This window comes from Lepisosteus oculatus, chromosome 5, assembly GCF_040954835.1.
Source record: "Lepisosteus oculatus isolate fLepOcu1 chromosome 5, fLepOcu1.hap2, whole genome shotgun sequence".
Lineage (NCBI taxonomy): Eukaryota > Metazoa > Chordata > Actinopteri > Semionotiformes > Lepisosteidae > Lepisosteus > Lepisosteus oculatus.
This window is the reverse complement of record NC_090700.1, coordinates 33,186,238-33,211,183: the sequence shown is the minus strand read 5'-3', so window position 1 is coordinate 33,211,183 and position 24,946 is coordinate 33,186,238. Positions and strand designations below refer to the sequence as shown.

Sequence of the window (24,946 nt, the reverse complement as noted above, 5' to 3'; positions counted from 1 at the left end):
TGCATTTATTTTGTAAGAGTGGATCATGGAAATATATTATAGCAAATAGGAGATTATGAACATGGAGAATTTCTTGAACTGACCATGCAGTTACTAGTTTTACATTGACTCATTAAAGTCACAATTGTGAAGGCCTTTGTCTCTACTGGAGCTTTTTTTAATTCATCTTACTTTAAAAATAAAACTTCTTCCCTTGTAAATTTAAAGCCCATGCAACAAAAAGGTTCTGTGACTACTGTGAAATGGCACTGCTGACATTCTACTAATGACACAGCTGATAATAATAGAAACTGATTTTGGAAGCATTCAACATCTGTTTATTTCAGTACAATCCCTTTGTCTTGTACTATCTTTCAGCATGAGTATGGTGCAGCTGTCATGATAGAAAATACCAGCAAACCTCAATGCTAGTGCTGGTGCTGGTGAATTTATTGACAATGAAATGCTAGGACTTTATACAGATTGTGAGAAACTACTGTATACAACTGTCATGTTAATATATCTGGAATAGATGTATAGAACCTGTATAGAAAAATACCGAATGTTTTACATACTGTATCTCTGTCTACCATAGTGCAATGCATGTACTGTACTGTAGGTACAATACTCTCTACATCAATGGAATGGTTGCTGAGTTACTTATTAGGAATGAAAACAAACAATGAACGAGTTTGACCATATTTGTTCAGATGGGTTGCTAACAAAAGCATTGAAATTACACACTTGCCATGTAAGTAATTTAAAGTAAAACAGTTTGTAAAATAACACAAGGCAGTATTCACCTGTATCAAATTACATTAACCTTGAGAAATGTTGGTACATGTTAGGTACAAGCTCTCCTTTTATCTGATTTAGTTTTTTTTTTACCATATACATTCCTAAGTATTTCAAAAGAGTGACATGCTTTGACAAGCAAGGACAGACCACAGGAATAATACAGCTGATTCGATTTTCTATTTTTGAGAATTTTGCTTTTCCATAGTTTTGAGATGAGACAATTGATCATCCTACTACTAATTATAAATCTACCTACAATATGTAGTTACAATGCCCTCATCTAAAAATGTACCAGTGAATAATTCACATTGGTTCCCATCTCGGGCTGCATGTAATCCATTTTTTTTTCTTGCAGGGGGGCATTTGTCAGGACACCTTTGAGCCTTTGATTTTGGAGGATCTGAAGTAATTACCATTAACACTGCACAACTCCACCCATTTAGACATTTCTTCAGAGAAAATACCTGCACACACGTGGTAGACAAAAGAATACATCAATGGTTACAAAATGGAGAAAGTGAATAGTTGGTTATTTCCTGGCTTGACACAAAAACGTCATTACGGGAGTTCATGTTAAAGTTAAAAAAAATACTGGGGCCTTTTCTTTAGGCACCTGCAATGCAGCCTCCAAGGAAATGAAAATTCACTGGTAAACGCATAGATGGCCTTTAAGGTTTGTGCACAGTCGAATAACAACGTAAACTTTGGTTTGTTAGTCACTTGAAAGGGGACAGGGAGGTTTTTCACTTCTTCTACAGCTTGAAAACCGTGTAGTGTTTGGCCAAAATGAGGCTTAAGAAAATTGAAATCACAACAAAAAACAAACGGGACAAGAGCTTAAAAAACGTTTAGCTGCCGCTGACTTACAGTACCGAAAGTACTAATTTCGTACTTGAACTTCTGTAGATAACCCCTCGTGACTGTACGAGTCACACAGCAGGAGTCATGTTCTAGAAATGCCACATCTACTCCATTCATTGAGGAAGCAGATGAGCCGTCTGTTTGGCTCTGGCCAATAGTAGAATACACACTCACGACTTCAGCCTCAGGATTGGGTTATTGTCTTCCGTGTTCCGACCTCCCCACTGTCGTATGAACGGAATTTTCTAGAAGGATTGTATTCATTTAGTAAAGCAGCAGCGAAGAGGTGCCTAACCGCAGATTAGTTTGTGTATTTATATATATTTATTTAATTCCCAGATTCGCTTTTTGGTAAGTCGTCAAATAACATAATTCCAGCTTTTTTTTTATATATATCTGTGTGTACAACTGTAATAATTAATACCGCCCGAAATTTAGTTATCACAAATAAAAAGGCGGCTTAGATTTTTTTTTAAGTAGAAAACATGATTTGTCAGAATATGTTAAAATAAGCTTGTTTTATTTTTTTTAAAAAGAGTTAAATTAATTTTAAAGTAACGGTTTCCGGTACTGTAGTACTGAACGGGGATTTGGTGGAAGTGGTTGCCGGTGGCGGGCGCGTTACTTTTGTAAAGGCGGGCTTGGTTTTCTACTGTTTAATTTTCCCCGTAAATATCGGGTAACTACATCAAAATAAATATTAAGATTTTTTTTTTTAAAAGCAAACTATACTGTTATTTCCATACAGCTCCATGGGACTTCCGCTATCGTTATCGGCGCCTGCAGCAGTTCAGCAAAGTTTTCAGAAATATAAAAAGACTCGCGCACTGGGCAGATAAATTTCCGTGTTTTGGAATTTGCTTAGTTTTATTTTAGGGAACTGCACTTGGCTGAATAATTGCAGCTACAGACGGTTTATGAAATGTTTCCTTGGGATCTTCGATATTAATAGTATTCTAGAATAGGCGCCAGGTTAGCAGGCAGTATTGACTTCCCTCTAAAGACATGTTCACGCCGTCTTGTTCACTGATTAGTTTAACGTCTTCTTAATAGTGAGAGCCTTTATAAGATTGCTTAATTTTATTCCCAGAGATTACATTTCCTCTGATCAATTAAGGAAGGTGCGAGTTGCTCCTTCTGGGGTTGATTCGTCTTCCGTGTAACTCTAGAAATATGCTTAGCTTTGCCAACGTTTCTTAATACTAGGGTTAATTCACTAGTAGAAGGCGTAACAAGTCTATGCTATTTCGAAGCTATCTGGAGAATACAGAATAGTCTAAATGTCAATTTTTACATGCTTCCGTGTCTTTCGTTTGGTATAGCTGCTTTGTAAAAATCAGTCCTATTTTGTAATCTGATTTAGATAATTAATTTCCGGGTAGAAATGGGGCACCAGCCTTTTCCTTAAGTCTGAGCTTAGCTGATGCAATCATATGGTTAATAGCGACCTGCTGATTGGTTGTTTGATGGGAGGCTCTTGGGTTAGAACAGGTTCTTTTGAGATCGTTCTTGGAACTCGCTAATGTTACTTCAAGGTGAAATTTCAGTTTCTGGTAGCTTTGTAATTCCAGAGCACCAAATAACCTTCAGCAGGTTGGGGGAAAATTCATTTTTTTTCTCTACTCATTGGTAATGACTGCATGTCCTGAAACTTTTGAGTTCACTTATCCAGAGCATTTAGGTTAAAAGGTTATGTAACTATAGTTGAGACATGATAACAAATTAGGAATGGTTTTTACGTACTCATTTAACTGTTTATGATACAGACCTGATTTTATTTTTTAAAAATTTTCATCCTGAAGTTGAAGTGTGGTTAGATTTAATTAAGGTAGAAAGAACATTTTATCTTTAAATCTTTATAAGCTTAGCTTTTAAGGCTAAGCCTTACCAGCATCTTACTTCAACCTTTCTTAGGTTTTGCAAAATGTTATTCCTAACCATAGTTTTTAGACTGGTACAGTGAAGAATCTTAATTATAACCCCTGACATCTCCTGGCGAGAGCCATGTTAGGGGTTTGATAGTTGTCCTTTGTCAGCTGTTTCTGAATCGCATCAAAGAAACAGACTGCTAATGTTTATAGTCTGCTCTTTTCTCTTGTCTTCCCTGAGCAAGGAGACAGGTGAGGTTATTCCAGTTTATTTTAAGGGATAGATATGAGATGCACGCTTAACAGCTAAAGAACGTTTGGTGTGAAAATGGGTTCTGTTGTTTGTCTTTTTTTACAAAAAAAGGGTGTACCTTTAAAATTTTATTCCTAAGTGACATGCTGTTAGATTCTCTGATAAAACCTTCCATCAGGAATTTGTTGTCAGTGGGTCTGTGGTCATGCTCAGGACTCGTGTTTCAGGCTCGTCAAGCCAATCGGTGGGGATAGTTTGTGTGTACATGCTGATGAGCCCTGCTAAAATGGGATCCTGAGATCAGGATACACTGGGTGTGGGTGGGTGGAGAGATGTTCCAAGCTGGATGCCAATAGGCTGAGTCTATAGAGAGGCTTTAGTACCGTGTGCAAGACTCTAAACTTATTCCCGGTTTTCGTAACCCTTCTTCACTCCTCCCCAGAGTCACCATTGGGAACTCCTCACACCCAGCAACACTCCAACTTTGTGACCAAAGCCCTCTTGAATTTATACTTCTACATTTGTCATTTGTCCTGATAAGCCAAGATGTCCCAGCAGCAGATCAGGTATGTGGGCCCCTTTTTTATTGTCGTTCTTTATCTCTTTTGTCAACCTTGCATACTTATGTTATTTTACATAAAAGAGTGTAAAGACTGAAACTGTGCAGTTCGAAAGTTTAACAATGACTAGCTTCTCACAAAGATTAGCTTGATACTTCAAATACTCCATCTCTATCTGTTAAAATGATTGGAGCACAGATTGCTTACTTTTATATATCTATGTTTATCTGTTGTCTGTGAGTGATGTTTTGGAAACAACTTCAAATATGCAGATCTTAACTGATTTAGAATTTAATGTTGCATATTGAATTGTAATTAATTGTTTTGAACTTCTACAGCCTTCCTGCCAAGCTCATCAATGGTGGTATTGCTGGCATTGTGGGGGTAACTTGCGTGTTTCCCATTGACTTGGCAAAGACCAGACTGCAGAACCAGAGGAGTGGTCAGCAGGTGTACAAGAACATGTAAGTCTTCAGATGCAGAATAAACAGATTTCTGCCAGTGATTAACATAAGTCTTCTACTACTTGTGTTGTATACACAATTGCTAGATTGCATCTACCAAGGGTTTTGGTTAGTCATTATTATGGCATTATTGTGTCTTATTTGTGAATGCAGTAAGATTACTTTAAACTTTGAAACTTTCAAAATATATTTTATCTCATGGAGCTATAATCTGTAAAACAGTTTATCGTCCTTCTAATACACCCATTGATTGGCCAGGTCCCCTTTAAACCTGATCTTTAAGTACCCTGTCCCTGTTCTGTCAGATTTGTCATATAATGAGTTTAAACCTTTTATTCTGTGTTTCATGCTTTTAAACCTTGGTAAGAGTGCTTTAGAAGGATAATCTGAGCATTTCTATTGTCATAACAGTTTTTCCAATTTCCATTTTTCCCTCTTAGGATGGATTGCCTTGTTAAGACTGTTCGATCTGAGGGCTATTTTGGGATGTATAGAGGTAAGACTTCAAGTTTCAGTGAGCTGTGATAAGAATAATATCCTAGTCTTTTGGCATCCCTTATGTTTGGGGAGATTTACCTTCCTTGATTTTTATTTGTGAGTCTGGAGATGTCTGATTAGGCTAAACTGGGTAGGCAGCACTGGAATCATATTCAAAGCCCTTCTAAGAGCCAGCACATTTCTTCTTAGTTTACTCATTTTTTTTCTTTATTTCCTGTTTTAAAAGCCTGTAACACAGGGCAGCTGAACAGCTCAAACAATAGGCTGTGTAAATGCAAAGTACCCTTCCCTTCAAGATAATTTGCTTGGTAAATTTTAAGAAAAACCTGTTGTAGTCCTGTGTGTTAACCTTAGTATGACAGTGGCATTTGTCTTTTGAAAATGTCACTTTTCTTGATGCATGACAAAGGAGCAGATTTCAGATGTTTCTGACAGAAATCTTTCATTATTTATGTTGGCACTTTGGCCTGTTAGGGTTCTGTTATGTTAGAAATTGCACCTTAGGGCAGGCATTTGTGCCTGGGGAAGCAAAACAAAAAGCCTTACGGTTCAAACCTAGTAACTTGCTTGTGCAGTTTAATTGTAATGATCTTCAGTCTTTCTGTATATCCCCAAGCTGTTTCCCATGGAAATCTGCATTACAGGCATTATCATAATTCAGAATTTATGCTAAGCATTTTTTCAGCACGACAATTGTAGTGATGCAACGCATTCAGTATGTGACAATGAGTGAAGCCTGTTTTTGATTGAACTACTAGGGTCTTTCTGATCATTGTACCTTCTATGAGTAGGCTACAGCACTATTTTATGTTCACAGTGGAACCAGTGTTATTGGTATCCGCTTCGTTGAGGAATGCTGTTTGTTTGCATCTGTGTTTTTCATATTGCAGACACGGGTCCCCGTGGATTTTGAGGGCTAGCCGATATGGCGCAGCCACGCTGGAGGCAAATCATTAATGGTTCATACAATACCTCTCAATTGTAAATAGGCTCAATATTTTGTTTTGTACAATTTGCTTTTTGTATTCCTTCTATAGCCAGAGACCATCTTTTCTCTCATCTTCTGTCCCTGTCTACTAACTCTCATGTATCTTTTGAAAAAATCTTAATAGTAGTAATCTACTTAAAAGTTTATTTTAGCAGTGGCTAATGTAATAAGGGGAAGTTTTTGCAAGTTACTTGACACCATAGTGTAGCATCAGATAAGAGACTTTACTGGATTTTTCTTCTCCTTTGCTTGCTTCTAACCTTTGGTATTTTTCTATCTTTCAGTAAATGGAAACTTTAAAAACTACATGTTTCTTCCTTTCTGTAAATGTTTTACTTGGTCTTTTGTGAACTGATTATTTAGAAACCTGAATCCCCCATCATTGATTATTCGTGCATTGCATCCATAAAATTGGGCGTTTTGCTTTTGCCATTTAAAACATTCCTGCTTTTTTACATGTGTGCTGTTGTATTCATCCATAAAAGCTACTCTTTGGATGCAACAGTATGTTACTGAAGGGGCTATGGTTTGGCTACATCTGTGGATTAATTTAGGGATTTTTTAAAATATCTGAAAATTGAGTACTCAATAGGTCATTTTTTCTTTTAGGTGCTGCAGTTAATCTGACCTTGGTTACACCTGAGAAGGCAATTAAACTTGCTGCCAATGATTTCTTCCGTCATCTGCTAAGCAAAGATGGGTAAGTCCCTGTCTTCTGGTAATTTGTTGTGCAGCAGAGTTTATTCATTCCTGGTTTCAACAAGTTGTGAAACAACAACTTTCAACAAGTTGTGACAAGTCTTTATATGGGTGCAGTTAAAGCTCCAAATGGTAGTTTTTGCAGGTATTTTTGATGCTATTATGAGATTAAAGTCATGGAATGCTAAGAGTGATACACACAAATAAAGTTACCAACAGTTTTTTGGGAAGCGGCAGAGATCAGTTTTAAGTTTTTCTATTGCAGGAAAGGTCTCACTGTATTCAAGGAGATGTTGGCTGGGTGTGGTGCAGGGACCTGCCAAGTTATTATTACTACACCAATGGAAATGCTGAAGATCCAACTTCAAGATGCTGGAAGACTGGGTGAGAAGTTCATTTTCTTGACGACTTTTAAATAAATAGAATACACTGAGATGTTTTGCTGTGCAAAGTGCTTCCTTTGTAATTTTCCATATTTTGTTTTTCCAATGCTTCATTTTGTAGCTGCTCAACAAAGAAAGAAAACGGTGGTACCCTCCACAAAGCTGGGAGCAACAAACACATTACTGAGCCGCTCCTACAATGTTGGTCCAGCCCCGCTGGTAAGGAAGGTATCAGCCACCCAGATAGCACAGGAGCTGCTACGAACCCAGGGTATCCAGGGCCTATATAAAGGACTGGGGGCCACCTTAATGAGGTGAGGTTTTTGCACGTTGTGTTTTTTAAAATTATGAAATTTCAGAAAAGTAGTTACTTAACAATGAACCCTACTTTTTTATTATTTCAGAGATGTTCCCTTCTCCGTCGTTTACTTCCCGCTGTTTGCACACATTAACCGACTGGGTCAGCCATCTCCGGAAGAGAATGCTCCTTTCTACCATTCTTTCCTTGCTGGCTGTATTGCTGGCTCCACAGCTGCTGTTGCAGTTAACCCATGTGATGGTGAGTTTTTTTTCTGAGCATGTATTATTTTTAAGATGGTGTTTTTTGTTTTACTTTGCTTTAAGTCATTTATTGGAGCCTGAATTATAACTGTAGCAACAATACTAATTGTCTTAAGATATAAGTTTTTAGCCCTCATCTTGGGGTGGGGCGGGGGGGGCTGCTGGCTTTAAGTGGAACTCATGTGAATTTGTCAAAACTGTGAATTCTAGTCTCTTATTTAAAGACGCCTTAAGTAGCATTGCGGACATTATCTATTACGAGTAAAACTTAGGTTTGGATTAAATGTCTTGTCATACTGTGAAATAAAGTGTCAAATACATGAATATTTTCTTTCCCATTCACAGTGGTTAAGACTCGGTTACAGTCTCTGAACAAAGGAGCAAATGAAGAGAGTTACAATGGAGTCATTGACTGTGTTAGGTGAGATGACAATTTTAAATGGTATACATTTATTGCTGTAGATGAACGTTTATAAATGTATTGTACAGTAACCTTACTGTAAAAAAAAAAAATGTATTTTTTCTTTTCTTCAAAGTAAAATTTTGCGAAAAGAAGGACCCTCTGCATTCCTGAAGGGCGCAGGCTGCAGGGCGCTGGTGATCGCTCCTCTGTTTGGCATTGCACAAGTGATGTACTTCGTGGGAGTTGGAGAGTTCATTCTTGGTTACACACCATTCAACTTGTACTCATCTTAAATGCTTTTTTTCAAGATTCAACTCTGTCACACCTTCAAAAAGGAGCCTACACAAATATTAAACCAAAAGACAATGTCAGATCTGGATCTGTCTAAATATTCGCATTTGCATTAAAATGTGGGTTTAGAAGGTTAAAATGCTGTTGGACCCAAGTGTTGAACTGTGTTACCCTCTTATAAAGGTTTTTAAAATGTCTGACATCTAGGGAGGATGACTTGGGTTTCTGGCTTATAACAAGCTATTTTGTACCCTTTCAGTAGAGATCAGTTGAATGGGTAATAATATTAGCAGTACCTTCTTGGTACCAGTGTTGTAATTTTCCCTCTATGAGGGAGGGAAACTTTTCTCTATAAATGCAGTCTTGCACCATGACCAGCAGATGTGTCTTTCGAAGTCTGGATCTATGGCAGAGTATTACTTCGGCACTTGAAACTGCTGTAACTCTGTTCAAAGGGTGGTGCAGATTGCACTGGATGAAGTATTTAAAAATGCCTCCATTTCTAAATTTTTCTAAATCTGTTTTTATACACTAACTGTCAGTTGAAACACAATCATTTCTTTCACAAAAATGGTTTTATAACATTATAGATGTTTGGAGAGATGGAAACTAGAGATTTGGATATTCTTGTAAGCCTCCATTCTGCTTGAGGTTGGAACATTTGCAAACAAGTGAATTCCTGTGTAATTAGTAATCCATTTATTTAGGAGAATAGTTTGTGGTTACAGAACATTTTTGTAGCCTTTTTATTCCTGGGATCAGTATTTTAATGGATGACTTGAAGAATAACCCAGTTTTAAGTTATAAAATTTAGTTTTATAAAGATCGATAATTCTTTAGAATTATTTTGCCATATTGCTTGTCCTTGAAATCCTTTTTCATGGATTAGAAGTGGATAAGGGTCATTTCTCTAATCCATTTTTAGTGTTCAGATTTATTCATGTTGCTGGGCATTTTCATATCAGCCCTGTACATTGGAACTGACCACAGGATCAACTGGGAACATGATTTTTGTTGGTGCCGCATCTGATTGTTTTGTTGGGGGCGGGGGGGGAGTCCTTTTTTTTTTTCTATGGCAGTTACATGAAAGTTATAGATGTAAAATACATTCTGGTTAAAACTGAATTGGATGGTTTTATTGGTCTGAGGGTTGTGCACATTGAGTGTAAGACTGGCTTACATTTTCATTGTTTAAAAAAATGTAAGTGTGGTTTTTAAGTTGCCGCTTAAATAGCAATAACAAAAGTGCAGTTTCTTTTTAATCTGATTTCCTAGCTAAATTAGTTTGTGGACCTGTTGTACTGAAACTGAAGTTTCAGTAATTTAAAACACTGAAGATCATTGTCATTTTCAGCCAAAAAATGGTGCTCCTTTGGACAAGTGTAAAACTGAACCAGGTATTTGTAAGAGTGGATCTATAAATTATATATTTCCATACTTGGAACTTAACTTGTCATATATTCAGCTTTTATGTTTGTATAATCTCTTTTCTGCTTAACAATAAACTTTACGCATACTTTTGTATACAGGATGTCTCTTAATGCAAACATTTCAGCAAACTTGTAATCGCTTTACTATAATTAAGTTATATGACCTTTTTAAAACTCTCGGCGTTTGTCATCCGTGTGTAGAAAATTCTACAATTGAGTCATAATTGATTAGTGTACAGTAGTTAGTATACTACATTAATGTAAAGGTAGTACATTCCTTTTAAAACTTTTCTTTATTTTAAAAAGTAACATGGGTAACCTGTAACTCCACATTAAGTTTTAAAAGTAACATTTCCTGGCAGTGCTTCATGTTACTACTGCTTGCTATCATGGTTTCAGAAAGCCATGGTTCAATTCTGTGAATCTCCCAAGGTGTATGTCTTAATGCCAGTCTTATTTAACACGAGCATAATTGTAGAACTATTGAAAAGCAAATGCCAGGCCTTTACTGTGGCAGCTTAATAGTAAATTCACAAGGAGCAAAATTGTTTTCTGTGGATATTTTGACATGTATCCACCCAGGTCCTTGGACCAGTGGAATTTAAATTTACTGCATCATACCAGTTTATTGGATTGTATGTTTTATGCATTCGCTATCGAGATCAGGATCAGGCAGTTTGTAGATTGTTTTTTTTACAATTAAAGTTTTGACTCGATGACTAAAAAGCCTGTTGTATTTGGTTATGGCTTACAAAAATGCAACTTTCTAAACATGATGCGTATAAAGATATTTTTAAGCTGTTAATGTTTATTAAAAAATATCCCAAATGCTTACGTTGTAGTTATCAAACAAGCATTTAGATTTCATTATGAATAGTTGAGAATTTATATCATTTTTAAGAATTCTAGTATGACCAAAATTTACAACGTGCTCTGCAAGAGAATATTTTTTTTTCCCCCAGAGATGCCTGTCTGAGTTAACCATACACGAAGGCAATCTAATCCTTAAGCAACTCAGCAACTCAGCAATCTCGTCAAGGATTGCTTAAGTCTTACTGCATGGCTGGCATTCACAGCTGTTTGCCACAAATCACAGCAAAAGGCTTACCGGATGCTAGTGAGTAGTCATCTGATAGGGGTTTATAGGCTGTACTTTAAATAACCACCAATAGTTTCACCCCTCCCTGCTGTATTAATTTACCTTTCTGTTTCATAATACTCCTTTTTGGTGCATTTTTTTCTGTGACACTTAATTACGGTTATACAGATTACAAGAATGTTTGAATGTACCAATTGGATCTGTATTAGGACCACTACATTCTTATATGTAGTAATAACTCAAATTTCGGTGTAAATGGTAAAATAAGTTTTGGTAGTAACAGCAAATTAAGTAGACCAGGTACAATGGTAAGTCTACTAGAACTGAATCTTTTTAGTCTTCAACAGAGATGACTTTGAGGGCACATGAAGGCATTGATTTTGTCGTCCTGATGAACATCTTGAGAATTAACAGTGAAACACAAATCGGAGGACTCTAATGGAATGAGTAGTAGAGTGGTGGACTCGTAACAAGAATGCTGTTGCTTTAAATCCTGGGTGAGGCATTGCTATACTTCGGTAAAAGTGTCAGATAAAGCAGAAACTATAGGGCCTCTTTTATACAAAGGGTTGTGTCAGTCTGGAGCCAGCTGCCCAGCCATGTTCTTGAAGCTGATACCCTGGGTTTGCTGAACATATTAACTATGAGCACTTCCTTTTAATGAACTTTTCTATGTTCATATGTAGAATGCATCCATGAGCATGTTTCAAAACTGAATCAACCCATGTTTACTTCTGCAAAAATCCATACCAGCCTCGGAGAGTGGATGAAGGGTGGCAAGAGAATTTTGTCACTCTAGGATTCTAGAAGGCTGCAGCAGAGATTCCTTTACAGCTGAGAGATGGCCACAACTCAAAAATTCGAGTCCTGTGGGCAGACATCCAACAAAAAAGGACTTGTGAAGCCAGCTTGCAATACTCAAGCTGTATTGCACTGACACTTGGAGCACTAGATTACATCAACAAGTAATTTGCTTGCATGTGAAGCCAGGCTACACAGCTCAATCTCCAGCTGGAAATCTGAAGAAGGGGTATCCCATGCACACACACTTCTTGCCTCTACAAACAGGCTGAACTAAAAATGGACCACAAGCTGTATCTTTGCAATCCCCCCCCCCAAAAAAAAAAGAAACAATGAGAAATGTTTAAAAAGTTTATTACTTTTTGCACATCTTCCTGAGAAGCTTGAATTCCAATTGAATTTTCAGATAAATGAGCCATCAAATAATTTAATTAAATCAACAGTAAGATTTTTTCTGCTTGCATACAGTACTTCACATCTCAGATTACTTTATTCTTCCAACCCAGAACATGCATTTATCAAGGAATGATGGTATAAAACTAACCTAATACCTCAAGAAGAATTTTCACTCTAACTAAAGACACTCACAGGCAAAAATGAATGCAAGTTTCTGTATGATTAATTTATATTTTAAACATTTCTACAAAAAAATATTTATTTAGCTAATACAAATGGGACTTCATTAATTCTTTTAACTTGCTGCAGAAATACCATATACAGCAACTCTGTTGATGCTGTAATTATCGATGCACACCTCTCAGCTTTCTCATGCACCAGCGTGAAATTCACTTGTACCCGACAGAACACTGAGCAATTTTCCTCGAGAGCTTTGACAAGGTCGGCCTGAACCCAATACAAACTAGAGGGCGCAAGCGAAACCATGCGGAGGTGCACTTAGAACAGGAGGGACTCTGGAGTGAGCTCCACAGCAAAGCTTTTGAAGCCAATACTTTGGCTGCTTTTAAGACACGGCTGGATGAGGTCCTTGGATCAATGAGTTATTAACTACCAAACAGGCTTGATGGGCCAAATGACCACCTCTCTCATAAATGTTCTTTTGATCTATTTGTTTTCAATTGCAGAATGTAGACTTAATTACCACTGCAGACTTGAAATAAGGTACATAAAAACTTACATCAAGACTTGGCTACAGTCTAAAGTTATAAATGCCTATGGTGCATTATTGGCTGTACTTTATTATTCTAGATTCTACTCCCAATCAATACAGGAACATTAAGTTCCTCCCTGTAGTACATTCTGTCTTGATGAAAGCAAATTTATGCCACAAAAATTGCTTTACTTATGAAGGTTTTCAGTGGGAAAATGACACAGCATTTTCAGTTACACTTTTCACCAGAAGAATACTTCGTGATGTCTGTAGGGCGATTGGCCAAACTGATGTTATTTGAACTTTTTGGTAATATTTCTATAATTTAAAAGGATTGTGTAAAATAGAGGAAATCACTTAGATTCAGTAAAAGATACATTTTCAAAAGACATGCTGACAATCAAAACTTTTTACATTATCAAACACAGTCTATGCTCAACATAAGCTGCCTCTAGGTTAGGTCAACAGTACATTCCATTTCAACTATTTTACGAACTAACAAGAAAAAACACAAATCACACAAAATACACCGATCTTCATTGGGCCCAGATGAAATCTCAACACTCACAAGAACAGACATTGATTAGATGAAGGAGTCATCCGAATAAGAAATGCTGCTTTTTCCCCCTAGAAACAGCGGCTTTATTTTTGAAAGGCACAGAAACCAGGAAGTTTTGAGCTCTTAATTGAATCACGAGAAATTTCAAACATTTCTTAGCTTTCCTCCATAGAGGAACATTCCTCCATTGAGGTTACTATTGTTCAAAGATACCTTTTGGACTGTTACAGAGAAGAGCCAACTTGTGTAGGATGGCGTGACTCGCAGTTTGTAGCTGTGGATCTAAAAACACTAAAGGAATAACTCCACCACAATGCTGGTTAACCTACTGTAAGTGATCTATAAGTGTACTAACATGTCCATGTACTGACGTGATATAACGCCTTCAGTTGAGGCACAACCCTTTTACAAAAAAGAAATCTGCAAACTATAACTCTCCTCTAAATTCCTTCTTTAAAACACTCCACGACACGGTTCATGTGAAACCTCTGAATTCTCAACATGCTCATAATAATGTCAGAGATTTGTTGCTTTTTCAAATTGACTCAGATAAGCTGTCATCACGAGACCCAAGTCCTGCAGTGATGTTATGAAACCCATTCTGGCAGCATGCTTTTCCGCTAGGCTGGGCAACTCTTGTGAAGGACCGAAGTGAGGGCACCATTAATGCATACCTGCTGTGAGGAGAGGCCTCTGGCTGCCTGTGGAAGGTTAGCTGGAGAACAGGGGGGCCTTTTGTCTAACTGGGCTGGTTCTTGGCACTAGCCTGTCCACCGTCCATAAAAAACACACAGGGATTATACAAAGAATTTAGTCTGGTATGTGGAGCAGGCGGATGAGATTTAAAACAAACAGTGAAGCCAAACAGGCCTACACTCTACTGTACAGTGTTTCAAGTCTGAATAGAATTCAGCATTCTCCATTGGCATGAATGCACATTATGTTCTCTGATGGCTTGTTCCACATTGCAGATATCACACTTCAGAAATTAAACACCTTATTTTGGAGGTCATTCACTTTGAATTTCTTCACTTTTCTAAGGCACAGATTAGGAGCTCTACAGGAGGACTTGGTGAACTATCTGAATATATTTTAATATGAATATTGTGTACTGTATGTTTAAAAGGTTTCAGCACCTGTTTACAAACTGGTGCCACCTACCTATATACATCCTTATCACATTGAGTAAATTCAATTTTTGTGTGAATGCTGTGGTAGTTTGTCAAAGAGGTTGTATAATGTGTGGTCCTGCAGACAACATAAGATGAGTGTTTTCGGTGGCAGTGAATAATATGGGTAACTTACAGTGATAAGGAAGGTGGACGAAATCTGGAGTATTTTATTCCAAAAGAGCACAGGATATGCCTGTCTCGTGAAACCATCCAGTAATAAGAGCAATAAGAAGTGTTTTGTTTGGAAGCCCTCATTGACTTTATTGTGCCATAGAGGATGAGAAGGCTCCCCAGTTCTCCAGCTAGCTGCACCGGACAGTCAATTTGGAAAAGTTTGTTACAGAGGCTCTTGAGTCCAGCACAGGCCATAGGTGTGGGGGTGGGGTGTGAGTGAGGCTAGATCACTTCCCTTGAGTTCCGTATCGCACAACACAGTACCATGCTGAAAACCATTCCAATGATCTAGGGAAAAAACAGAAACAGTCCACAAATTATTGAATGCCTTTTTACCTCATTTCACTTGTTTGAGGAACAATTTCAGCAAATAGTGTCACTTAACAGACCGCCAGTTAGAACAAAACCTTCAGCAATTAACCCCAGGGTTAGGGGTATTGTTCAGGCTACGGTCAGTATTAAAGTTGTGCTATTTTGCTAATATTAAAGTTATAGCTATTTGCTATTAACATTTCAATATAGGCTAGTTTTCAGTCAGGTCACTCCATTACTGTATTTCTTTTAGAAAATCCTGATAAATATCATTTCCAACCTAAAATTAAAGTGTTATCACATTAAATCAAATCGGCAAAGACACTGTTTTTCTAATTTTTTTAAGGAATTCCAGATATGGAATATATAAAGATATCTGGTGGCAGGGCCAGAGTAAATGCGAGTGTGCATAAACTGAATACGTGAACATTTCCCCATCACTGTAATATGTTCAAAACTGGACTCTGAATGAGGCCAAACAGGAAATGTGGTCAAGACTGGTCTGTGAAAAAATCAGCAGCCCAACTGCAGCTGGAGTAGTAATGTTGAAAACTTGGAGCTTGAATCCCTTAGTGACTTCACATTGTGGCATTTCCAAAAGTAACATCTAGAGAATTCTTTCTCTTTTTATCTGTGTCTTGGTATCAGTGCAGTGAGATTAAAACCAATGAACATCTTTTCCAAGTGTTCTTGTTGTCTCTGTACCTCATTCACATTCACTTTGATCTTTTTTGTTACCACATATATTGACAAACAGAATTAAAAAAAAGGGGACAGAAGTGCTAACATTTTCTGCAGGATCGTACAGATATTAGTTGTGTTAGTTAGGCTACCAGATATAACTTATTTTACGAACAGATGCTACATGGGATCTGTAAATGTAATATAATTACTCCACCCTTTTTTAAATGGTACCTGTCCTGTGAGTCTCATGAGAACATTCTTACCATCACTCCAGCAATTCCGATCCCAACATATCCGATGATGTAGAGTTTGGCATTGAAAAAGTTCTCTATTTCTGTGGGACAGTCCTAAAACATACAGATCAGGCTCTGAGTTTCACTCTGGAAGAGACACTACTTGTACAGTTTACACATAAAGCAAATAGTTTGGGGGCAGAAAAAAACTAAACTCCTTCGAAAAAAACAAACAACCTCTTTCCAATCTTAGCAATTGAAATTGACATTAATTAACAGGGAACATTAATATGTAAATTAAGAGCTTACAGTCACAGTCAAAAGTTTCTGGGCAGGAGATTGTTGTTGATTTTAGTTTTAAATAATTCTGTTGTTTTCATCAGTCACACATTTAATTTTATTCAGCACTTCAAGATTCAGATTTGGAAGTTTCTATATTGGCAACTTCTTATATATGAATGTGAATTAATATGAATTGTTGACTGTACAAATAGATTTGTATAATTATTGTAGGCTAATAACTGTGCGAGGTGAGTGTGCATCGATAAGGCCTACAAGCTACAAAATTACACAAGTAAACAGAAAGTAGTGAGACTGAGAAAATGTGTGCATAGGTAAAGTTTAGGACGAACACAAAATTTCACACAAGAGCTGAGCAGAAGCATTTCATAAAGAGAGTCCAAACAAATAATTATTACTGAGATTAGAAAACTGTGTGTGAGAACACGTTAATGCAATTCAGGTGCAGTCAGCACAGCGCATTTTGGTGTGGAGTCCTGAAGCTTGAAGTCTGTGAGCGAAGGGTTAGTTAGCCATGCTGCAGTGTGCAAGTCTGTGTGTGGCGCGAGGAGGTTGGTAAGGGAAGCTTCTTGAATCCGGTTTGTAGGAACTACAGCCCTGGTACTCAAGAGCTAGCTGAGGAACACCCAGAAGGAAGCCCGGACATCTAAGTAACCTTGGAGGTTAGTTCCTGTGAGTTAGGACTGAGTAACACAATTACAGCTATCGCAGGGAAGAAGCTGAAGAGGTTACAGCTACAGTATACCAAGGTTAGGAAAGATATAGAGACTAGAGCCCAGGCTTAGGAACCCTATCTAATCCTACAGAGAATTGCTCAGGGAGTGAGAAACATTCTCTGCTTGGTTACTGCTTTAATCTTTTTTTGGCAAGGGTTCCCTGAAGAAGAAAAATAAAAACCTCAAGCTGACTTGGAGGAGATTATGGCAATGGAAAACAGGTTCTTGGTTAATACACAGTATATCTGGTTAGTGGAAAGTTGGATATCTGGTCCGGGAATGTGCATGTTCTGGGACAGCATGAGCCTTAATTTTAATTTTATATTCTAATTTTATATTTAAAAGTTATCTTTTATGTGCTGAATACTAACCTGTAGTCCTATTTTGCACTGACCCTTCCACTCTAAGGGTGAATAGCTGGTTATGTAGGGTGATATTAATAAGTAATAAAGATAGAAATGGAATATATTTTAAAATATAAAAAAAAAATAATAAAAATGTTGTTTCATTGTAATTAACAATTAATTTAAAAACATCCACCAGTTTGCTGTCAGTCTCAGTCCATTTTCAGAATCAGAATTTTTTCAGAAAAAGTTTTGTTTTAAGGTGTCTGGTTTTTCTTCCGGTCATCACACATTTAATTTTTTTAAACTTTTGTTTTACTTAAATGTCTAAACAATATAGTCTATATTTCTGAAACAATTTTATTATTTGTACTAGTTGTACTGTTTTTCAAAAAATGAGTGTAGACACATACTGTAAGAATACTTGGCAGATTTTACATTTATTTTTAAACTAAGCAAATTACACTACAAAATCATGTCAAAACTACTTAGTATTTCAAGTAAAGATTTTTTTCACACGGAGGAATTAAGTCAAACCACCTGTGCTTTTGTTTTCTTTTAAGAAACCCAATTTCAGACTTAAACAGATAATCCTTCTTGATTACATGTGAAAAATCACCTGATATTTTAATTAAACAGTTCTATCTGATTATTAAAAACAACATTCACCTGAAGACTAATTTGGAAAATAATTTCACCAGAAAACCACAATCCCAATTACTGATTAAAATGTATTTTATATCCTCTGACATTCTCACCAAGATGTAGTCACTCTATGAAAGTTCTGTTTTAAGGACATACTTGTAGCACTACTGCTCAAACAACTATTGACAGACGTAATAGTATTAAACGTCAAATTACTGAAGTTACACTCCCTTTCTAGATGATGACTGTAACATTGCTACCACTGGCTCCTTTCCCTACTAGATACAATTTGCAACTCTATGCCTGGTAATATTAGTTCATATATCTCATGGTATGACAGTAAGTTTAATTCACAAGCTCATATGCAGAACTGGAACAAAAGATAAACATAAAAAAATTACCTTCAACTTTGATTCTGATTCACTGCTACACATCTGGGTTTTTTTCTCAATGGTACCACAGCACTGGAGCTTGAAAAGATTAAGCAATATAAAACAGACATTTGTACATAATTATTTTATTAAATAAATTAAAAAATACAGAATTACAACAGAATTACAGACTCATGTCTTAACACAATTACATCATACTGCATCAGTTCCGTCTGTACATTCCAAAATATGCTAATTATGGTGCAACTATTTCAGGGAACCTCTAGAAATGTCTGAAAAAAGGCTGAATGATTAACACTTTTTTTAAACCTTTAGTTTTGAAGCTTTTATTTTGAAACCTTTTCACATTGTTCTGAGCCACTAAATTCTGTCTCACTCATAAAGCTACTCCAGGTAGTACTTTTTAAGGAATAACTGCAGATATCTGTCACCTGCAAAATAATTAATTTCTAGTCTATTTAGCAACATTTCAGATTCATTACACAGTCCCTCATAAATTCTTTTTAAATACTTTTAATATTTTTAACTACTATTAACTTTATTTTGAGACAGAGAAAGTGGAGCTAATTGTACACACATTTTTCCAAGTCATGTATTTCTTACATGATATCACATTCAGATTTCTACAACCACACACCTGAGGGGCTGAATGATTTTTTTAGTGGATATAAAATTTCAATCTTTGTTAAATATATGGCAGGGACATTATCCTAAACACAGCTCGGATCAATCTATAAATACAAACGAACAAGTTAAAGGTTTATTCCATGCTGAAAAGAAGGCTCCACAGCCAAAACGTTGTCTTTCCTTTCTTCTCTTTTCAGCATGGAATAAACCTTTACTTATTCCTTTGCAGCCTACGCATGCTGTCACAGCTACCTACTTGAACTACTATAAATAAAAATACTCTGTATATTAGGCTGCCTATGATAGAAGCTGTAAGACAATGTGGAAGAATATAAATAAATGAGAAATTTGCTTAAATTAAACAATATTTCTCAGGCATGCTATTTGTATACTTTAAGATTTAAAAATGTAATGATGTTCCATTACCAAAATATTCTTATAATTTTATTGTCCTAATTCTGTTGAAATTGTTTTGGTTAAAAAAAAAACAACAGAAATAAAAGCAAAAAAAAAACAACACATGAAAGATCAAAATTAAATTTACAACAGTGAAAATCTAGGTAATGCTCTTAATATGTTTGTATTACATTACATTCAGTACTGTATTACATATCACTTTGTACATATTATGTAGTACTGTAATTTCTCTTCAGTAAAAGTTTTAACAGTAACAGTTACAGTTTTTATAGAATTAAAATAATATTATGCAGATAAATACTTACAGCTTCATGAAAAACTATCAGGGTGCTGTTATCACTTTGATTGTCGTTTGCCGCTGCAGTGTACACACTCTTAATTTCTTCAATGATCTGAAATAGTTAAAAGATTGTAATGAATTCCCACGATTTCAAGAAAACACAATAATAATTCCAGAATGATAAAACCACATATCCAAGCAATAAGAACTATTTATATTTATGTAGCGTTTTTCATCCAAAAGAGTCTCACAGGGTACTTCACATACAGTACACTAAGGGACCCACTTATCCACCACTGAATAGCAGCACCCCCCAGAATGACACATGGTGACCTTTCTACAGAATATCAGCAGGTCAGGTAAAGAGAGAATCATTTACCAAATGAATTAAGGCCGGCTAGGATGAGGAAGCCTGGAGTAGGGCCAACACCTTTCTTTTGAAAAGTGCCATGCATGGGATCTTTCATGACCAAATAATCAGGAACTTTGACTTAATGTCTCATCCGAAGGACATCACCTCCGGGCTACCACACTGGGGTGGAATTTCGGGGCCAGAGGGAAGGGTGACACCTACTGGCCAAAAAGCACCACTTGCAGCAGCAACTCCGTTTTCCTTAGCGGTCTTTCACCCTAGTACTGACCAGGCTCACCCTCACTTAGTTTCTAAGAGCTCACAAGATTAGGCCACAAGGGACAAAATCTATTGCTATACCAGTTAAATCATACATTCACAGCTGCAATTAATAAATAATTTTAAAATACAACATTCTGGTTTCAAGTTTAAATCGCATTCATAATTTTCATTTCAGGAGTTTGGTCATTTTTAGTCACACCAAAATACTGTAAATAAACGAAAATACAGCCTGGCTTTGGAAATGACAGACATTATGTGGAATGAACTAGGGAAGCAGAGGTAAGGTAAAGGGAGAGGAGGTAGAAAATATGCACTACTGTTATTCCTTTGAAGAGAAAAGTTGCTTTGTTTTTTCTAGCCCATCACCGACATCTAAAGTGGCTCAAAGCTGCTATTTTGACAGACTCCTATAACTTCTCTGGAACTGTACCTTGTTTTTGTTCATGAATCCAAACACGCCAGCTGCTATTTCTGCCGCAAAGATAACCAAGAGACAGGCGAAAAACTGTAATGGAGAAGGAAGAGAGTGACTGGACTGAAAAAGTATGTCATATTAACTTTTATAAACTGAGAACATTATTCGATTCTATTCAGCTATTGTCAAATTGCTGTTGCTCATATTTCCTCTTAATTGCTATATAATAGAAGCAGACTTTCAATATCCTCATGTTTTCTATGTAAGCCAATGCAAATACATAAAATAAGTTATTGATTGTATAAAGTAGATTTGATTTGCAGTTGCAGGAATTTGTGGATGTTTTACTACCTCAGCCTTAGCAATGTAAACTCATACTGTAGGTCCAGTCACACAATGTTAAGGGAAACGCATCCTACATTTTTGTGTTTCTGCTGCAAACATAACCTAGAGAAAGTACACCAGAAAGCTATTGCTTATCAAAGCACTGTTATTTATCACTAACATTCAGTTAAAACCACTATTTGTAAGCCACTGAATCAATAGCACTTGATAATCTGAAGTACCACAAGGCCAGTTCTCAGGGTGCTCTTACTCACCGATCCCAACAAGCATTGTGACTCTCTTACAGCACCACAGCATCCGAAAAATCCCACCAGCATCATCAGTCCTCCAGCTCCGATCAGGATGTACACACCTGCAGAGAACGATGGGGAACAGCAAGACTGACAGTGAGGCATGGACGTCCTTTTGAACTGTCCCCATCTTGAGTTGCCCAATTGATCCTGCTTTTCTGTAGTTTGATAAAGCCTTAATTTGTGGTCCAACAGTACTTCTATGTACCATTATTGGCCCTTCTGGGGTTCTTTTGAGACTCTTAAGGGTAATCACCAGATTAAATTCAACCAGATCACATTGTTTGTTTGAAACATCTAAAATGAACTATTACTATACAGATGCTATGAATAACTGGAATATTACCTTGGTGGAGCCCCATACAGTATCTCTCTGTAGACCCTGCAGCACATTAACCTAGGATGAACGCAGCTACTCTTCATTTCCATCTGATTGTCTTTATCTTTATACAAACTAGACCACTGTCAGAGCTCCAAAGGACACAAAGTCCTTTCCAACTGCCATTTATCTACATAGATTTTAAATGTCATTCATCTTCTAAGACCATGTCATTCTTTTCTGTCTTTAGACATGATTGCAACATCTGAAGATATTACTATAATTTATTTCCCTCTACCCATCCATTTCCTAAACCCCCTTTTCAAGTGCAGGATCGCAGGGGGAGCTGGAGCCTAGCCTGCCAGGCAAAGGTGGGATACACCCTGGACAGGACCCCAGTCCATCACCGCCCTGTTTATCTTGGCATCAAAATATCTTTTCTGAATTAAACTGAAAAGAACACAATGATTTAAAAGTTTAAAATGAATAGTCCCATAATCACTTTCAGTTCCTGTTCTAAATACACAAGTAATGTAATGTCCCATAGGCCACAATGAGTCAGGTTTGATAATGCAATTATTGCTTCAGTTACCATATACGGCTTCAATGAAGAGTAGATGACAAAGTAGGTTAGAAAACTATCATGAATATATTACATCACACACTACTGCAATGCAAAGATAATCTTGCATACGATATGTTTTCTGGCCCCCTAAGTATTAATCTAATTTCGACATCAAATAATCATTGAGTTGTAAAATATCATTTCAGTAGCAGACTGGGTTCTTGTTCTTTGCCATATGAGTTTTATATGTGGTATAAAGTGTTATTATAAGTTAAGTTACTAGTTTGCAGTTCACCCTAAGACCACAAGGTAGCAATCTTGTACAAGGTTTAACGGTAATTTACAATACTTAAAATCTTCTCAGGATTAAAAGTTATTGTATGTGCATCTGAATTTGCTTAAAAAACTACTTGTTTTTTTAACTTGTCTCAGCTTAGTTTTAAGCAGGTATGTCATCTCTGGTAAAATGTAAATGCAGTTGTAAAAACAGTAACTGCTTCATAATCACTACACACAACAACATGACTACACACATATTACTTTACATTTGTACAAAAGAAAATCTGATTAAAACAAAAATCAGAATTTCATGTAGAGAGAAGCCAGGTGACACTGATGGAACACAACACAAAAAGACTGGAGAGCTGACAAGGACTTTTTGCTGGTTATGTTTATATAAAAAGTTAGATTTTATTACATGTTGTTTTTATTTTGATGTATGCTGCATTTAACCTCAATCAACATTTAAATACGATGCAAGTCCTTTCAAAAAGCCAGTCTGTATATTCAGCTAAATCAAGCTGTGCCTACAGTGCACTCACTCAAGTAACCTGCATGCACCAGCATGCTTCTTATGCTGTTGTCTCATTAGGGAAATCTGGACTCTGTGGGTTTTATGCTCAGACTTTTGAAACAGAAAAGGTGAAAATACAAATCTCTAGTCCATAGAGCTGTTTGTAAAGTGGGACCTGCTGAAATGTAGAAAGTAAGTTCAAATGAAGAAGGAAATTATTTCAGAAAAAAAAATCAAGAAAAATGTGATTCTGGATTTGATGGCATTGTTTTACACTTTGTTCATGTTTCAATAAGAATGTCAGCAATTTCAGCCAGTAGAAATATATATACTATAAAGATACTGCACCAGGGTTTTTTATAACAACAATCTATACAGGAAGTTTGTGTTCAGTTTTAATATAAAAATAATAATTCTGTGGCCAGAGTGTTAAATTCAGCAAGTGAACTACAGTAGGTCACTGCAGGTGCAGAGTCTTCAGACAGCACGTTTTGCAAACTGCATTCATGACTAAACACGGATGTTATAAATAAACGTTTCCTTTCTCCTGCCACCAAAATGCTCCTGTAAAGGTTTGATTTTCTGTGCTCCAGCACTCACTCTTAACTGAACTGGAGTAGAATCATGCCCAGCGGCTTGAAAACCCTACAAAGAAATATACTTCAGTATAGGCAGACACTAGAAATCTAAAAAAGGCAGGATACAGTAAAGACAGAGTACCTTGGCAATACCAGACTACGTATAAAAAACAGAAACTATAAGGATTGTCCAGTGCAGTCTCAGTGGATAGGAACAGTTTGTCAGTCAGGCTTTTCTTGGTTAAACTATTCTCGGTCTGATATTCAGCAGTGACCCTCTGAGAATCTCCCAGCACCTTTTAACTGGCAGTTATCATGGAGAACTGTAATGCCACACCACAGGATTCTAGCTCTCCTGTAAGGCACTGTGATACTGCAGCGTGTAAAATGACAAGCTTCTCTAACAACACCTCTAACACCTGTTTCAGCTGCTCTCTTTTGCAACATGCTGGTGTGAGGACTGCAGCAAGGTATGACTAGCAATTAGCTGCCAAACCGAGAAGATAATTAAGACAAGTAATGACAAATAACCAATGATTCAAGATCAATATGAAAGGGTTGTCTTCAAGCTAATAAAAAAAATCAACAAAAAATAACGTGACCAAAGTTTTTAATTCACATCCAGAATGGATTAAGGGTCTAGAGTTAAGATGTTACTAAGATAATGCTGTGCAAAGAAAGATTTAAACAGGTTTTCTGATTATATACTGTATTTACAACAGAGAATTACTCCAAATGGTTATGAAAGTCAAAAAAGAGTAGTGTATTTTATTCTTCTGAAAAGAATGGACAAAAAATTATATACAAGTTAATGCCTTCTGGCATTTTATATACAGTACTATCACAATATACATATTTTAAAATGTCATTGTCATTTTTTGCACATCACATCTTATCTCGCAGCTATAAACCTCACAGTCTCACACAAGAGAGAATGAGGAGGAGTGAGTAGACCCCTCTGACCCGCCCACCTCTGAGCCACTCATCTTTTAACACAACACAGGCACCAGAGCCCCTAGAGGCTGAAGACATCTACTTCGCCGACAGGACCACTGAGAGATCTCTAACTGACTCACCCCACCCTAACTTCCTGGGGAATCTCAGTCAC

The 24,946-nt window shown here is 36.8% G+C and overlaps 2 protein-coding genes across 4 annotated transcripts in view; one reads left to right on the top strand and one right to left on the bottom strand.

The window, feature by feature from the left end:
* The first annotated feature begins 1,879 nt into the window (after nt 1–1,879).
* Nucleotides 1,880–10,132, top strand: slc25a55a (solute carrier family 25 member 55a). 3 transcript variants are annotated; one of them, XM_006628317.3, is made up of 10 exons: nt 1,880–1,989; nt 4,202–4,325; nt 4,658–4,783; nt 5,224–5,279; nt 6,879–6,969; nt 7,234–7,352; nt 7,473–7,665; nt 7,756–7,910; nt 8,258–8,333; nt 8,449–10,132. In XM_006628317.3, exons 2-10 carry the CDS (start codon nt 4,306–4,308, stop codon nt 8,606–8,608), a joined length of 996 nt encoding a protein of 331 aa, XP_006628380.1. In that variant the 5' UTR covers nt 1,880–1,989; nt 4,202–4,305; the 3' UTR covers nt 8,609–10,132. The 3 variants fall into 3 exon arrangements, with proteins under 3 accessions (XP_006628380.1, XP_015197811.1, XP_015197812.1); XM_015342326.2 differs by lacking the exons at nt 1,880–1,989; nt 4,202–4,325 and adding an exon at nt 6,172–6,262 and having other exon boundaries at nt 4,748–4,783; XM_015342325.2 differs by lacking the exons at nt 1,880–1,989; nt 4,202–4,325 and having other exon boundaries at nt 4,740–4,783; nt 5,224–6,262.
* Nucleotides 10,133–12,273: 2,141 nt separating this feature from the next.
* The window catches only part of tspan2a (tetraspanin 2a), a 45,488-nt gene continuing 32,815 nt past the window's right edge, over nt 12,274–24,946 (bottom strand). Inside the window, exons 3-8 of the mRNA XM_006628382.3 lie at nt 21,548–21,645; nt 20,964–21,038; nt 19,925–20,011; nt 18,585–18,653; nt 16,209–16,292; nt 12,274–15,237 (exon numbers count right to left, since the gene is read on the bottom strand). Coding sequence (XP_006628445.2) covers nt 15,172–15,237; nt 16,209–16,292; nt 18,585–18,653; nt 19,925–20,011; nt 20,964–21,038; nt 21,548–21,645 — 479 coding nt within the window. The 3' untranslated portion in view covers nt 12,274–15,171. The remainder of the gene's footprint in view (nt 15,238–16,208; nt 16,293–18,584; nt 18,654–19,924; nt 20,012–20,963; nt 21,039–21,547; nt 21,646–24,946) is intronic.